The following is a 16,042-nucleotide window of genomic DNA, read 5'->3' on the forward strand; positions in this document are numbered from 1 at the left end:
CCAAATGTATGGATAATACCAAATTTAAATATGCGCAAATAGCACCGGTGCAACGAGGCGCTTCTTGCGTGGCAGCGCAAGAAATAACTTAGGAAGACCGGAGTTCAGGAGCTCAGTATTAAAACATTAATGAACCTGCCAAGTGCGTCAAGTAGTAGGATTTTCTTTTGAGTTTATGAGACTGACAAGATTAATAGGTAGGATTTAATCTCTGGCCCACACTCCAGCTCCAACTTTTTCTTGCAACTTCTAAAAAGGGTGCCAATTATATTGTCCAGGACATTTTTGAGATTTGTGCGTGGAATAAGCTAGGATTCTGTATTTAATTTTTTTTCCAGCTTCTTTGTTTTGTTCCTCTGCAAACCCAATCAATACGATATATTTTTTAATTTCACAATTTTCTGGAGGAAACGGTGTGTTATTTGAAAAAATAAAATGAATTAAAGGGTGCCAACACTATTGGGTCTATGGAGTTCCCTTAGAAGAGGGTTTTCAGTCGACTTTCATCAATGGTTGTACAAAATACTTTATGCCTGAAAGGATTTAACAGGACAGTAAATCATGGAGGACACCACTGTTCCTACATGAAGAATATTCACATTTTTACTCAGTATTTCCAGTCTAAAAAAACCCCAAAGAATATCTTTATTGAAGAAAATTGTTTACAAACTGGTATTGTTCAAAATATATATTTTTAATGATATCCCCTATCATCACACTTGTGCTGTGTTGTGTCGTTCGCGAACAATTGGTTAAAAAAAAAACCTCAATCCTTTGGGTCCTTCCTGAAACGACACGTTCATCAGTCAGTTCAGTTGAGCTCTCAGTCAGTTGTGAGCGAATAACACAGTGCATAGCATTAAAAATAAATAAAGTCCTACGTAGAACTAATGACTGCAAGACTGGTTTTCTTTCAGCCATTTACATATACAGTATATGTATGTATATATGTCTTAAAGTCTTGAAGTAGGACCAAATATTTTATTTAATATTTAGGTGTCGCGAAAATATACATGCTGTACATGACAGGGTAGGACTTTGTTATAGCAGCTTTCAGTTTGCAAACCGTATCTTTATCCAACTAAATTCTCAGCTCACTGGCTTATCTTATGAACAAAATCTTTCTAAATGAACTGATTCTAATGATTCAGTACACTGAAAAGAACTGCCCATCACTACATCACACAAATAAGGACAATATCACACATTTTTTTAAAAATTCAAATTAAATCGAGGGACATTTTAATTTAATATTCTATTAAGACGGTGATTTCCAGTAGGCAAAAGAAACAATACGTGGACAAAAAAAAGGAGGAAGAAATTGTTGTCAATAAAGTCATTTGGTTCCTTGTTCTTGTGTTTGCGTAAGAGGGAGATCATGGGGCATCATAAACAAGTCGTCTACTTCTTCCTGAAGAGCAGCAGCCTTCTCATTTAGCAGCATCTGTAAAAATCATGTGACATACACAGGCGAGAATAATTTCAATCCTGATTCGAAATGGAACTTTTTGATTTCTAAAGTTCTTACACTACATTGCCAAAAGTAGGTGGACACCTGAACACCACACCTATATGTACTTATTTTTACTTAAAATTATATTTTTATTTCAAAAGCATGGGCATTAATATGGAGTTGGTTCCCCCTTTGCTGCTCTAACAGCCCCCACGCTTCTGGGAATGCTCTTCACTAGATTTTGGCACATGGCTCGAGGGATTGCTCCCATTCAGACACATGAGCATCAGTGAGCTCTGGCACTGATGCTGGCCGATGGGGACTGGCTCATTCCAACTCATACCAAAGGTGTTCAGTGGGGTTCAGGTCTGGGCTCCATGCAGGCCAGTCAGGTTCTTCCACACCGGATCGGTCCGTCAAACCCCGGGTAGTGAATCGTGATTCATCCCTCCAGAGAACGCGTTTTTACAGTGTTCCCGAGTCTAACGGCGACGCGCCTTACACCACAGACGACGCTCGGCGCTGCGCATGGCGATGTTCCGCTTGTGTGCAGCTGCGCGGCCGTAGAAACCCGGTTCACGAAGCTCACGACGAACAGTTCTTGTTGCCTACGTTGCTTCCAGGGGCAGTTACTCGGTAACGAGTGCCGCAACTGGGGACAGGCCGTCACAGCACTCAGTGGTCCCATTGTGGGAGTACGTGTGGCGTAGCGCTTCACGGTTGAGCTGTCGCTCCTGGGCGTTTCCACTTCGCAACGGAACATACCGCTGACCGGGCAGATCTCGCAGGGCAGAAATTCGACGAACTGATTTGTTGGAAAGGTAGCGTCCTATGACAGTGCCACGTTGAAAGTCACTGAGCTCTTTAGTACGACCCATTCTACTGCAAATGTTCATCTACGGAGATTCCATGGCTTTACGCCCCTGGTAGTTAGGGTGGGGCTGAAATAGCCAAACTCATTAATAGGAAGGGGTGTCCACATACTTTTGGCTGAGTAGTGTATGTGTGAACTAGGGTTAATCATAGTATACAAGTTATAAAAAATGATAGACTTACTTTAGCAGAGGCTACAATTTGGTTGGCTTGTTTTCTGTACAAGTTGTCGACCGTTTTGGCAAGACTATCGGGATCTGCGTTGGCGAGGTGTGCCAGTGTCTTATAACCAGCATTGTACAGCTGCTTTGCCCTGGACTGTAAAACACACACAAAAAAAGGTGTTAAAGTCACAGCATCACTTTGATTCATTAGAATGACAACAATCACAAATAACTAGTTCCTTCTAAGGATGAGTTCCCATTGACAGCGTGTAAATACCTCCATGACCCCGGCCACCTCCATGAGGGGGATGAGCTCCACCTGCACGCAGTAGCTCAGCCGACGAGTCAGCTCGGCCAACAGAGCTTTGAACGGCCAAAACTCATCGAATTCCTGATCGCAGAAAAGTGAATCAGAAAACGTCTGGCGGGCGATCGCAGCAAAAACACACAGGGCCTCACTCACGAACAGTGCGGCGCACGGATCTGCGGAAAAATGCGGGATCCAACACTATTTATTTCTTCCTCTAATTTGTTTTCACTTCAGGAGAAAATTTAGAACCGCCTCGGACGAGTCGTACGCTACGAATCACAGACTTCAGAGTGTTGATGAACTTTAACTAAATGTAAATGGCATATTAGGAAAAGAAAAGGAGTAAATAATCAATATCATGCGAAACTATACGATATCAAATATAAACCTTTAACTATTTACTAATAATCCTATAGAAACTAATAATAATCCGACATCATTATTTTCCTTCTTTGCGTAGCTTGTTTTTTTGTGTTTTGTATATGTGTGACTCAGATCCTCCTCTTTCTTTAGTTCCTTATATGGCAAAATCGGGGAGTAGTTTATGCTAATTCGCTTTTACAAGCACACGCCCGTCACTTTAGAATGGTTCAGATTTACCAACATATGCACGTGTTGTCACCAGTGGTGACAAAGTAAGACCATTTCCACGCACGTATTTGTGAATGAGGAAATTAGCATTTTTTTTTCCTTGTACATTTTCATACATTTTTACCTCGGTGAAGTGCATCACGCAGGAGCAGAAGGCTGAGGAGGAGCTCAGAAGTGTCTGGATGAAGCCTCTGCTGAGCTGGAACTTTGCCGCCACGCTCCATAGGTTGGTTTCCTTTAACAGGGAGAAGAGCACCAGGGCCAGGTAGAGGCGCCTCACCGACGCCATGTTCACATTCTAGAGGCAGACGTGCGAGTAACCAAGAAATCTTAGAGGGAATCTCAATGTTTTAAGGATATCCTTAACACGTGTAATATCAGTCAAACCTGTCCACTAGGCACAAAAACTATAGAACAAAACTCTGCAGCAAAGCAAAAATCTCTCGCTCTTGAATTCTGAAGTCAAGTGGAAAGAGATAACTACAAATACTCGCGTACTTCTGGAAAAACTTGCAAATTTCTGTAAAAGACATTTCAACATTTAATATAGTGCCAAATTTATTTTAAGAGGAAGAAATCCAAAACATCAGGTAAAAACATAAAAATTTGATTTTTTTTGTACTCATACACACTTTTTTTATACTATTCTCTTGCATTTCACTGAAATAATTACTCTGTTCATTCTTGATCAGTTTATTATTATTACTTAATAACTAATTGTTTATCTTTGCTAATTGGTATGTATATGACATATACATTTAAACCGCTATGTCACAAGGATGTTGTGGTTAAAATTTCATCCAAATCGATCGGTATAAGTGAAAAACGGAACATTTTTGACCCGTTGAAATATTCAGTTGGTACATTGTTTTTATATTCTGTATTTTGAAATGGTGTAATCCAAATATGTCGCATACATTTCCCTTGATTTGTGTTTTTTCTTCTTTTTTTTCATCTACCTATGTAGAAATGTGAGAAATAAGCCAAATATCAAATTACTTTTGGGGACATATGTGAGGGGGGTCCTCGGTTTATTTCCTCTCATAAGGCGTCCTCGGTTGAAAAAAGTTTGTCCCTTTTACAGAACATACCACATCGAAATGTCTGATTTTGATATTTTCTTCTTGCTATACTTCCAAGTCTAAAAGGTAGAATTTTTCACTACATCATCTTCCTCCTCTCACCTTCTTCACCGTCTGGCCGGCGGCCTTTCTCGCCACGAAGCTCTCGGGTACCCCGACCGCCGCCGACATCTTCTGCTCCGACACGGACAACAGGGTGAACTGGAGGAGGCAAGCGGGATCAATTCAAACTAATCCCTTTTACGTGTTACATTTTACAATAAAATAAAAAAACATCTTCAAAGTATACTACAAGGACAATCCAGAGGTCACTGAACGTTGAGTTGTTCCGCTTCCCATTGCTTCCCAATGCAGAATTCTGATATCAAGAATGTGTATTGTTGATATCAAAAAATTGAGATTGTTGATATCAACAGCACAAATTATAGATATCAACAATTCAAATTGATATCAATATTTGAAGTTTTGATATGAAAAGACGCAATTTAATTCTTGATATCATTAAGTATATTTATGAAATCAACAATTCCTATGACATCAACAATACACATTGTTGATATCAACAACTGCGATTCTGTATTGAAAGCAATGGGAAGTGGTTTACATTTTTTGATATCCAGAATTGCTAATGTTGATATCAAGAATGCTTGATGTGAAATAAGCAATTTCTTGATAAAAAGAATTCAGTCGGTGATATCAACAATGTGCTTTTATACCAAAGTGTACATTTACGACTAGTTCAACCAGAATTGAAACTAGTCTAAAAAAAGAGAATTAATGCCCCTACGGCTTTCCAAAGAGTTAAGGCTTTTTTACCTGTCGGAAATATACCATCCAATCGGGCTTGCATTGGGAAACCATGTCGTAAGGTGTGACCAAATAGACCAGGTGAAGGTAGCTGTTCAACATTAAACTTTCTAGCCCCTTCACCAGGTCCTTATACAGCACGTCACAGTTGGACAAGTCCACTGAACCTGAGGGGGGTGGGGAGGCATAACAGGGTGTGAGATCGATTCCGTTTCTAGGGACCCACACCCCTTAACGATTTACCGAGACTCACTTTTATAAGTTGCTCTCCCGAGCTTGGTAATTTCCAGACGTTCACCCTGTGCACCGGGGGACACTTGGATGAGACCCTTTTCCTTCAGGAGCCCCAGGCACTCGTGTACGATCTTCCGGAGACCGCGCTCAACGCACAGCTGCCGCTCCTGAACGTGCAGGAGCGTACCGGACATGAAGTCCATTACCTGCTCCAGGGAGTTGGTGATCTACATTAGGGACAAAACAGCGCTGTGTGAAACTCAAGCTCATAATAAGTGTGGCTTATCATGGGATCTGATAAGTGTGTCTGAGAAAGTACTTTTGGATACACTACCTGTACACTACATAGCTAAAATGATGGGGACACCCCTTCTAATTAATGGGTTTGGCCCCATCTGCCAACGCCTACATCAGTGCCTGACCTCACTGATGCTCTTGAGTCTGAATTAGGGATGTTAACTATCGATTCATTACTAATAAGAATTGAATGGATTAAGATTGTGTTTTATCGATAAGCCAAACAATCTGCGATCTTGTTGTTGTATCAACGGGAGTCTTTGCGGAGCGCAGGGCGAGAATCGAAATACCCAGTAGTAGAAAGCAGTAGAAAAAAATGCCCAGTGGAGCAAGACGTAATTGCAGAAATAGTTGGAGGCTTCCGGAAGAACGACAAACAACAAACATGGCTGTGTGTGTCGATGCCGAGGAGGAAACAATATGTTTATTGTTGCTCAGCAACTAATACTAGGTTCAGATGGAACACGGTAGACGGGAACGTGAGAACGGCACTTTCTGAGCGGCACAGGGGGGAGGAAGAAAGATCTGGAGCGAGGGAGAGGTACGATGGCAAAACCAAACATGCGATATGTTGCTATGGTGATGACTCCAATAAAATAGTATCTGTTTATACACAATTATTTTAGTAATGTTTAATACTTTCATTAGCCTGTCGTTGTCCATATCTGTACTCAACTTGATCTGCTACATAAGAAAAGCGCCGCACACAAAATCTCCAAGGTGCGTGACGTTGCGTAGGTCCCCGTGCACCATGCCGCCACCCCCTGGTGACGTCCTAAGCTTTTATCTTATCAATAAATCTACGATTGTTTGTTAAGGTTAATGACAATCGATTAAGGAAAGTCCTTTTAATTTGCATCCCTAGTCTGAATGGGAGTAAATTCCCACAGCCATGCTCCAAATTCTGGTGGAAAGCCTTCCCAGAAGAGTGGAGGCTGTTATAACAGAGGGGGAACAACTTCATATAAATGCATATGGATGAAATTCAACATTCCACAAGTACATATGGGCGTGGTGTTTTGGTGTCTACATACTCTTGGCCATGTAGTGTATTTTAAAAATATAGGCTGCATTGCTGTAGTTTACACTGTGGTACTTACACTTAATCCGATGAGGGACAGGATAAGACTCAAAACACCTTTGCCGTCGCCACACATGAGGTTGCTGTAACAGGTCTCCATTGGGGCAGACACAAGGTTTTTAGCCTAAAAAAAACAAAGACAAAATATACCACTTCTGCTTGGCGGAGAAGTCTAATTGGATGTATCCGAGTCCCCCACAGACTGCAAATGTAATTACCATTGTCTTGTCCTTGTCCTGTAGGATGAGTATGCTTTCTCCCAAAGTGTCTATTCCTGCCCGTCCGGCCCTTCCCACCATCTGCTTGTACTGACTTCTCTTGATGAACTCCGTGGCGACGTACGGTGAGCGAAGGATCACTCTGATTGGGGGAAAAAAATACAATTAAAATAAAAACACACCGTATAAATCATGCCAAAATAGTAAGACTTGTGGACTCCCCATTTTCTTTTTAATGAGAAAAAGTGTTTTCCATTCTAAACAGAAATGGAAAGGTGTTAACGCTCAACTGTGTACATAACTATTTAATCATCTAATTTAATAATAATAATAATAATGTTTAAAAAATGAGTTTAACCTTTTTTTCTTTGTTATAATTTAGATTTATTTTTTATTATGTGTATGTTATGTTATGTAAACGTTTATATATCTTATCTTAATTCCTTTGCCATGTTATATAGGGGACCAATATATTTCAATCTTCCTGCTTAGAGAATGAAGAAATTTATAAATCAAATAAATATAATTCTATATATTTATTCTATATATTTATCTGTTGACCATTAGTGCCCCACCCCAATTACCAGGCAAGCTGTGCAATATTTACCCCTTTTTTTTAATTTTATTTCTGTTTTTTCATTCTTATTATTGAAAAGGTTTTTATTGCTTCAGGAAAACTACGGCCAAGTTTATTTTAATTTGCAAGTGCAAATTGTCGGCTTCTTCTATGGCTCACAAGTAGCTCTGCAGAAACGTTTAGGCTTCACCACATAGCCTCTAAGTCCACGACAACAATAACTGGAGTCCTAAATGACTTATTCAATCCATGGCTATGGATTTTCGATGACACTGCGTTGCCGTGTCCACTCACTGCACTCACGGACCTGCGAGCAGGTAGGTTGACCCCCGCGGCCAGCGTGGAGGTACAAGCGAGGAGACACAGGACCCCGTGCGAGTACGCCTCCTCCACCAGTTTCCTCTCCTCGCTCGTCAGCCCGCTGTGGTGGTACGCCACGCCGTAGGGCACCGTCCTCTGGAGCACCGGACACATTGAGCCGCCGCCGCTGCTCCTTAACTCTCTGAGCAGAACCGCCTTCTCCTCCTTCTTGCGCCGGAGAAACTCCCTGTAAAATGGGAGGCGTCAGTGAACCAGATGATCAAAGTTATTCACTTCACCTGTCAGTGGTTTTAATGTTGTGGCTGATCAGTGTGTATGTGTGTCAGCGTTTCCATTATCCAGTAATTGCCGGTTTTTGACCGGGAAAATCTGTTCAGGTCCGACATATTTAAATCCCTCCGCTCATATTGTCTGGTGAAAAGAGTTCCCTCCAAGCACAAATTGAATTAGTGCTGGGTGGATCATTTCGATAAAAAAAAGTCTACGGATCTGTTCATTTTCGTGCTCGGCAAGTTGCAACGGGAAGCTGATCGGTTTGGACGATCTAAAGCTGATGTGAAAGCTTCACCTCTGGCCAATCACATTTGTCAATATAGAACGAAGCCCCGCCCCCTCCCTCGTGGACAGGTGGCGCTTGTAAACACAGACTCATAGCGAGCGTCTTGAACTCTGAGGAGAAGCAGAGATATGATGCATCGTTGGGACATACATACATACATCCATAGTTTGGTGTTTTTTGGATATTTAAGTTCCGATCCCAAGCAGACGGTAAATATTCATTGTGTAAAATATGTCGATGGGATGTCCCAAACGAAGACGTACGACACCAAAAACGTTATTATTTATTTAGACTTACTCGCCATATATTGTATATATATTATAATATATAATATAATATAATATATTGCATACATTGCAATGTTTTTGATTTGATCAAAATTTAATTTAGTGAAATGATAATTAAAGCAGCTGCACTTGTTACTTATTGTTCACAATTGGAATTTTTTTTATTTCAGGTAGTAATATTCATACTATTTATTTATTTATTTATTTTTAAAATGGCGTTTACTGACGGGACTTATTTTATTCTTAATATTCAACAAAAAATATTATACATCTACATCCCTTGATGATGTCATTCTCTATATAGTCTGCTTATCAAATCGTTTTAAGCTCAATAAACACAGATAATATTTGACTGGGATCCCTCCCATTTGTCCAGGAAATTGAACGCACACACACAGACAGACAGACACACACACACACACACACTGAAGTTGGCAAAAAGTAAAGGGATCTGAATACTTTCTGAAGCCACTGTATATTATTGATCTCAATGTCATCTATCTGCTGTTTTTTTTTCAATTACTTTCCACTGTGGCGAAAACCCTGGAAATAGGAGAGATTGAACGGCTACCAAGGGCGGAAGGTGGGAAAGAGAAAAAGGGTTGCAAAGACGCGTTTTCCCATCGCACTTACTCTCTGAGGTATTTGCAGATCATCCCCGCCACGTTCTCACAGTTCTTCTGCGTGGGGCAGAAGACGAGGCAGGAATAGGCCGGGATGACCTCCGTCACCAATGCGATTATGTGGTCTGGGTCCATCTTTTGCATCGTACTGGAGTACTGAGGAATGGCAACAATGTCAGACATACATGTATATATTAGTAGAATTTAAAAAACAAATAATGATAATTCTACGTAATCGGACAGTTTGGTCCACTCCCTACGGTTCAATACGTAGACATGAACCGCGATATTACGCTATCACAGTGGAAGTCCACCCAAGGCATTGCCGCAGTGTACGGTGTGGCGTGTTGTGCACTACGTGCTGCTTCCTATAGAATTCACTGTTGGAGCTCCACTGGGCAGCAATTCTTTATTTTTGTGAGAGAGGTCTGTCTGTCTGTCTGTCTGTCTGTATATATATATATATATATATATATATATATATATATAATTTTTTTTTCCACTGCATGCGGCTATGCAAGCCTTTTCAATAGAAACACAAGATAAAACTACATAGACATGTTTTTTGTAAAGAGGGCAATCAATTGAAATGTGTTTTATAAGAGTCTACATTGTACCAGAGACCTAGAGCTGCTGTGGATTTGCTTATTGATCAAGACCCATTTTAAGTACAAAGAACAAACATATATTACAACTACCCCGGGGTTGAGGTGTCCAGTCGGAAAATAACCCCCTTGGATGGCCATTTTAAATCAGACTTCTCTTCAGACACTCGCTCTCTTGCTTCCACTCGCACTAGTGTTGGTCCGGTTCTTTCGAACAGCTCTTTAGTATGAACAAAGGGAACAGAGTCTCGCTGATGAACCTTTGCTTTACAACCCACCAATGAACTTGAACCCCCATCTCCCCCAGTCCGCCACAGTCATACACACAGAGCGTTACACTAGTTATTTATGGCAGACTACTATAAAAACGTTTTTTATACCTTTTAACAAAAAAATTATATATGTATATATATTTTTTTTATGTTTATATGTACACAGTACACACACACACACAGTACACACACACACAAATTATTACAATATATTTTTTTCTTACCGTGACCCAAAAACAGTGCTACATACCGAGCCAATGTACCATTGCATCCCTAATATATTCTTATCTCACCATTAATAAAACTTTCTAATCGTCATTGAATTTTGTCCATTTTGTGATGCTACAAAATAACTTGAAATAGTCCAAAATTATAAAATGAATGAATGCTTGGATTGGGAATCGAGTCTGATACGCTCTCTGTTTGTGGGTTTATTCTGCCATTACACAAATGAATTCAAGGGCTGTCAAATACTTTTTCAAGCACTCTTTTTTTTTTTTTTTCAAGGACTTTCAAGGACAAATATATAAAAATGTTTAATGTTATTACAGGTACTCCTCACTTAACGACCGAGTACCGTTCCTACGACCCGGTCGTACAGTGATATTCAAACTTAACTTAACTTAAATAAACATATTTCATGATATCTAATTAGTCATGTCAAATGAGTGCTTAAAATATATATAATTTTTCACTTTAACATTTTTTTTTTTTTTACATTTTCTCACGCCCCCCCACCCCTTTGCAATTCCTCCATGCCCCACTTGGGAGCCCCCGGCTTAAATACCTCTGGTTTAAGTTCAAGTTCAAGATCAAGAGATTATTTGTCACATACATACACATACAGTCGTACATATATGGAGTGAAATGTCATGACACCCGGTGATTACGCACAAGCTCTATAAGCTCGAAAAAAATACCCAAATGTGCGTAATCGACACGCAGTAAGTTCTGTATCTCATATTTGCACACATTATACATTAATTTACCTTGGCAAAAACGACGAAAAGACACAAGAACATTGAAGCACTTTTGTGGCACTCTCAACAAGGTCGAACTTGGTGGTTTAACAAAAACGTTTCAAACCTTGTAACAAATGCATTATTATTGTATGTACCTTAAAGTTAAGAGGGCGTGAGAACCTGAAACAGTCCTCCTCCTGGGGGTCCACCTCGTAGATACTGTCCTTCAGTTTGACGTACTCCTTCAGCTGGACCTGGACAGGGCAGGTCAAAGCTCAAATTTTACAAACTTTTCGACAACTCTGCATAGCTTTTGGAAGACTTACAAATATGTGTCAAATATACATACGGGCCTGAAGTTGTTCGTGTAATTTTCTGCTTTCAAAAACTTCTGAACGTCTTTGATGTTTCCCAGAGTGGCGCTCATTCCAATTATCTGAGTTGCTTCTAGAAAAAAAATAAAAATAAAAATAAAAATCAAGTTGAGATTACATGTGCATTTGAGGTTGAATGACGATTTAGAAAAGTGCATCTCAAAAATCGTGACAGCATCAGAGGGGATTTCTAATAATAAAGGACACTTACGACTCATGTATAGGATTTTGGAAAGTGCCATTTCAATGATAGCACCTCTGCTACCATCACCAAGCATGTGAAGCTGAAAAAACACCAGATGTGGATAAATATACTTTATTGGACAGCTCACGTTTAGTTCATAGATTAGAGAGAGAGAGACTATTTACTTCATTTCCAATGACTTCATGTGAAACAAATATAATCCATTTTCAATGTGATCTTTATTAATTAAAATATAACAATCTTAGTCTCATTGTCTATTATTTATAATACTATATTGAAGTGGAAAGACCACAGAACTTAGAACAACACATTGTTTTCTTTTTGGCTATTTAAATAGTGGACTGAGCATAGTGTTCTCGCTCAATGCCACTCCCAAGAGATAAGTCAGTCTGGTAGACAGTACTATTTAATCAGATGAATTGTTGGAATATTCAGCCAAGGACACAGTCCACGGCAAGATATTATAAAAGGGTATGTATCTATGTGTATCTATGTATGTATGTATGTATGTATGTATATTTAAACAGTTTTGTCCTCTGCAGAGACAAACACAGATCTCTTTATAATAAATTATCTTAAATGAAAGAACCTCTTCTCCAGGGTGATTTTTTTTTTCACCACAATATCTATTATGTATCTATATATCTAATATTTATTTCATTGTCATCTACATTATAAGTGTGTATTCCCAACATGCTCGATTCAATTTACATTTCCCCGGCATAATTTTTTTCGTAAAAGCGATTATGCAACATTTTTATTCTGCTATGATTTGGATAAAAAAAACCAGGGGGAACATCACAGGTTTTTCCAAAGATCATGTTTTTTAATGGTTTTTCAAGCACTTCAGCACAAAAGGGGGCTATTTTCAAGGTATTCCCTCTGACAATTTCCGAGGACGAAATTCAAGCCCTTCAAGAACCTCAAGGGAGCCGGTAAGAACCCTGCGTACAAAAAAAAGTAAGCGGTACTTGTGCCTACCTCATCAACAACCACCAGCCCAATGTTATCCAGCCTCTTATTCTCTATCAGCGAGTTGACCAGGCTGTGGGCCTTCTCTATCGTGGCGATGTATAGAGACTTCTTGTCTCTTCTTTTCACCGGAGGAAACCTGCCCTTGCTTCCGGCGTACTCCTCCACCATGAAGTCCAGCTCCAGGCCAAAACTCGCCAACCCACGCACCTACCAATGTTTAGGGAAAATTAAAAATGAGCCATGTAAACACTACATCTATAAATAACACTGAGAGAGACAGACGGACAGATAAACAGATAGATAATACACAATAACAGATTACAGTTAGTTTAATTTTCACAATAAAAATGTTTAAAAAAATACAAAAGCAAAATAGGTACCTTTTCTTGAACCAGTGACACATAGGGCAAAATGAAAAGACAATCCTTCTTCCGGCACAGCAGCTCTCTAAGAATGAGGATCTCGGCGACCAGGGTCTTTCCCCCACTCGTCGGAAGGGAGTAGATGAGATTCCTCCTTTCGTGAACGCAGTCCAAGTTAAGACACGTCTTCTGCCAATCTGAAATAAGGAGGAGTGACGTTGAAAACCATAATCAAATCGTACTCTGGATTCACCTGTATTTGTATCCGTGAGATGCTTGTATTGTGCTGTAACAAGCTAACTAGCTAAATGCATGAAATTATTTATAATCATAATTTATGCCCACACCATTAACCTATCCTGTGCATAGAGTCGCATTGTATATTATATTGTATATTTTATATAGTTGACTATTCTTGTTCTGCTTTTTGGGCTATTTGTGTATATTTGGCAAATTATATTAATTCTATTAAATTGTATTATTAATAAATTAATTGATTAATTTATCAACTAATTAACTAAAAACAAAGGAATTAACCATTAGTCGTCTATTTGTGTATATTTGGCAAATTGTATTTACTTTTTATTCTATATTATTAATTAAACTATTTTTTCCCCCCAAATCAATCATCATTATCACAAATTCCTAGTACATGTAAATGCACCTGGCAAAATAGAGTCAATCCGATTCTGATTTGATGTTCCATTGCATAGATTCGATTTGACATTAAAACCCAATCACCGTATAAGTCTTTGATTCCACGTAGTTTGTGGACCAGATCCTTCACCTTGCTGGGGAGCCCAAAGAAAGGCCCCAGGTCTGTCGTCTCCGTGGACATGCAGGTCTCTGCGGCCCGGGCAGCGACGCCCATCTCCTCGGTAACCACAGCCTCTTTGAGTGCGGCGGTGCACGAAACACCAGGGGGGGGCGCAACTGCATTGCTCAGCATAGCTTTCCTCATCTGATCGGCCATGCTCCTCCGCACTTTGGGAAAACCGGCTGGTCTTGTCTGTCTGTCATTGACAATATCTTGGGTCCTCTTAGTTCTCACAGGCGTGGACGTTTTATGATGCTCCGTGGCTGGCAGTTCAAAGGAATTGTCTTTGAACCCGTCCAGGATGGAGTCCGTAAGGTCGTCGTCAAGGAAAGAATGTTTTACGGCGTCTTCCTTGCCTAACCAAAGCGAAGGCGGGAAGTCGGAGATCGGCTGAGCCAGGGAGTTGGGGTCGGCCGTAGGTGGACGGTCCTGTTGTCGCGCTATTTGCTCCGCGTTGTCCAGCTTGGCCATAAGAGAACTGTCGCAGAGGATGCTGTCATAGTCGCCAAACAGATCTTCATCGTCACTGCAATACTGGTTGAAAAAAAAGAGAAAGTATTTCCATTTTGTAACCTGGTAACCTTGGTGTGAATATTCCAATTGGGGGTCTGAACATGTTACCCAAGTGCCATGATGATTGCCTCAATCCAACTTGAGTTGTAAGCCATTATGTGATTGGCCACATGGAAATATACCGAGGTACATGCACTATTAATCGTCTATAAAGAATGTAAACCGAGTTTCATTACATTCCACCAACCACATAAGGAGATACACGTTTTTGGCATTTGTAGCGACCGCTGCTGTTCATTGTTTACATAATTTGGCACATACGTTCCTCTTCCTCATACCCCCATGTAGTTTTGCGAGGATTGGGCGAACGGTGACTGAATTATGGCCGATGTTGCGTAAGACCACACTCATTGTCAAGTTTGATGGTTAATAGCGGCCATATCGCTTAACCGATCGTCAATCCGCTCTAGTACTTGAAGTTAGGTCCCTTAATGTCCTGTACCAAATTTGGTGTCAATCGGTCAAAAACGGGTTCAAAACAATAGCTCAGGGCTCTGATTGGTTGATTTGTAGAGCACATTTGCGTGGATATACAGGCAGGTTTTCTTGAAAATCCAATTTAGGAGTCATTTAAACATAAAAAAAAGTTCAGTTAACATATTTCTTACCTCATTAGCATTGCTATCGGCCACGACACTGTCCAGCATCCTCTTCGCTGTGTCGTGAGGACAGCGTCCCAGTGTGGCGACCGCTTTCTTCCGGGCAGGAGTCGGACTGCCGCTAAAACTGCGCCTGGGCCGCTTACTCCGCGACACTCTTCGAACTTTCAATTCCCGTTTCTCGGCGTTCATGTCAACTGTCGGATAGCGCGCACATATCTCTCATAGATTAAAAACAACACATGAAAAACCCAAAGCGTGTTGGCAAGGACGCCCAACACAAGCGAGAGAGGACGAAACTCTTGACAACACTGCTTGTCGCTTTGAACGCCTTTCACGTCACATCCGTTCCGACTCACATTCGGGTTCCGGGCGAATATAAAAGCGGAACTACTATTACGGTCGATTTAATAACTGGTCTGTACAAAGATATTTATGTTCTCATTCATTTTCGTTCATTGTAAAGGCAACCTTAAGGACTTCAATATTCATCCCACCGATTAATAACTGATTTAAATTTAATAACTGAGTAATAACCTAGTAAGTACATCGATATAATTATACCCTGTATACCCATACCAAGTATTTATCCTGTGCATAGAATCGCATCAAATATATCCTGGATTATATATTATTTCATTGTTATATTATTATTTTCGATTTTTTTTTTGTGTGTTTTTTTTCTGCATATTTGTGTATATTTCTTAACTTTATATTTATTTTACTTGTTCATTCCATTAGTATCTATGTATCTATGTATTCGTTTATTATATTATATTATATTATATCGTTTATCTATTTATCTTTATTTATTTATTTGT

The 16,042-nt window shown here is 40.0% G+C and overlaps 1 protein-coding gene across 2 annotated transcripts; it reads right to left on the reverse strand.

Annotated features, from left to right (window-relative positions):
* Window positions 1–711: 711 nt before the first annotated feature.
* Window positions 712–15,482, reverse strand: helq (helicase, POLQ like). 2 transcript variants are annotated; one of them, XM_080018478.1, is made up of 18 exons: window positions 15,231–15,482; window positions 13,974–14,583; window positions 13,251–13,429; window positions 12,877–13,077; window positions 11,902–11,974; window positions 11,666–11,763; window positions 11,472–11,570; window positions 9,488–9,633; window positions 7,995–8,234; window positions 7,111–7,252; window positions 6,912–7,016; window positions 5,534–5,741; window positions 5,290–5,447; window positions 4,576–4,674; window positions 3,516–3,689; window positions 2,768–2,881; window positions 2,510–2,644; window positions 712–1,444 (listed from the first exon to the last, which is right to left on the reverse strand). In XM_080018478.1, exons 1-18 carry the CDS (start codon window positions 15,411–15,413, stop codon window positions 1,337–1,339), a joined length of 3,072 nt encoding a protein of 1,023 aa, XP_079874604.1. In that variant the 5' UTR covers window positions 15,414–15,482; the 3' UTR covers window positions 712–1,336. The 2 variants fall into 2 exon arrangements, with proteins under 2 accessions (XP_079874604.1, XP_079874605.1); XM_080018479.1 differs by lacking the exons at window positions 5,290–5,447; window positions 5,534–5,741.
* Between the last annotated feature and the right edge of the window lie 560 nt (window positions 15,483–16,042).

The sequence above is a fragment of the Zeus faber genome (assembly GCF_960531495.2).
Source record: "Zeus faber genome assembly, chromosome: 17".
NCBI classification, from domain to species: Eukaryota; Metazoa; Chordata; class Actinopteri; order Zeiformes; family Zeidae; genus Zeus; species Zeus faber.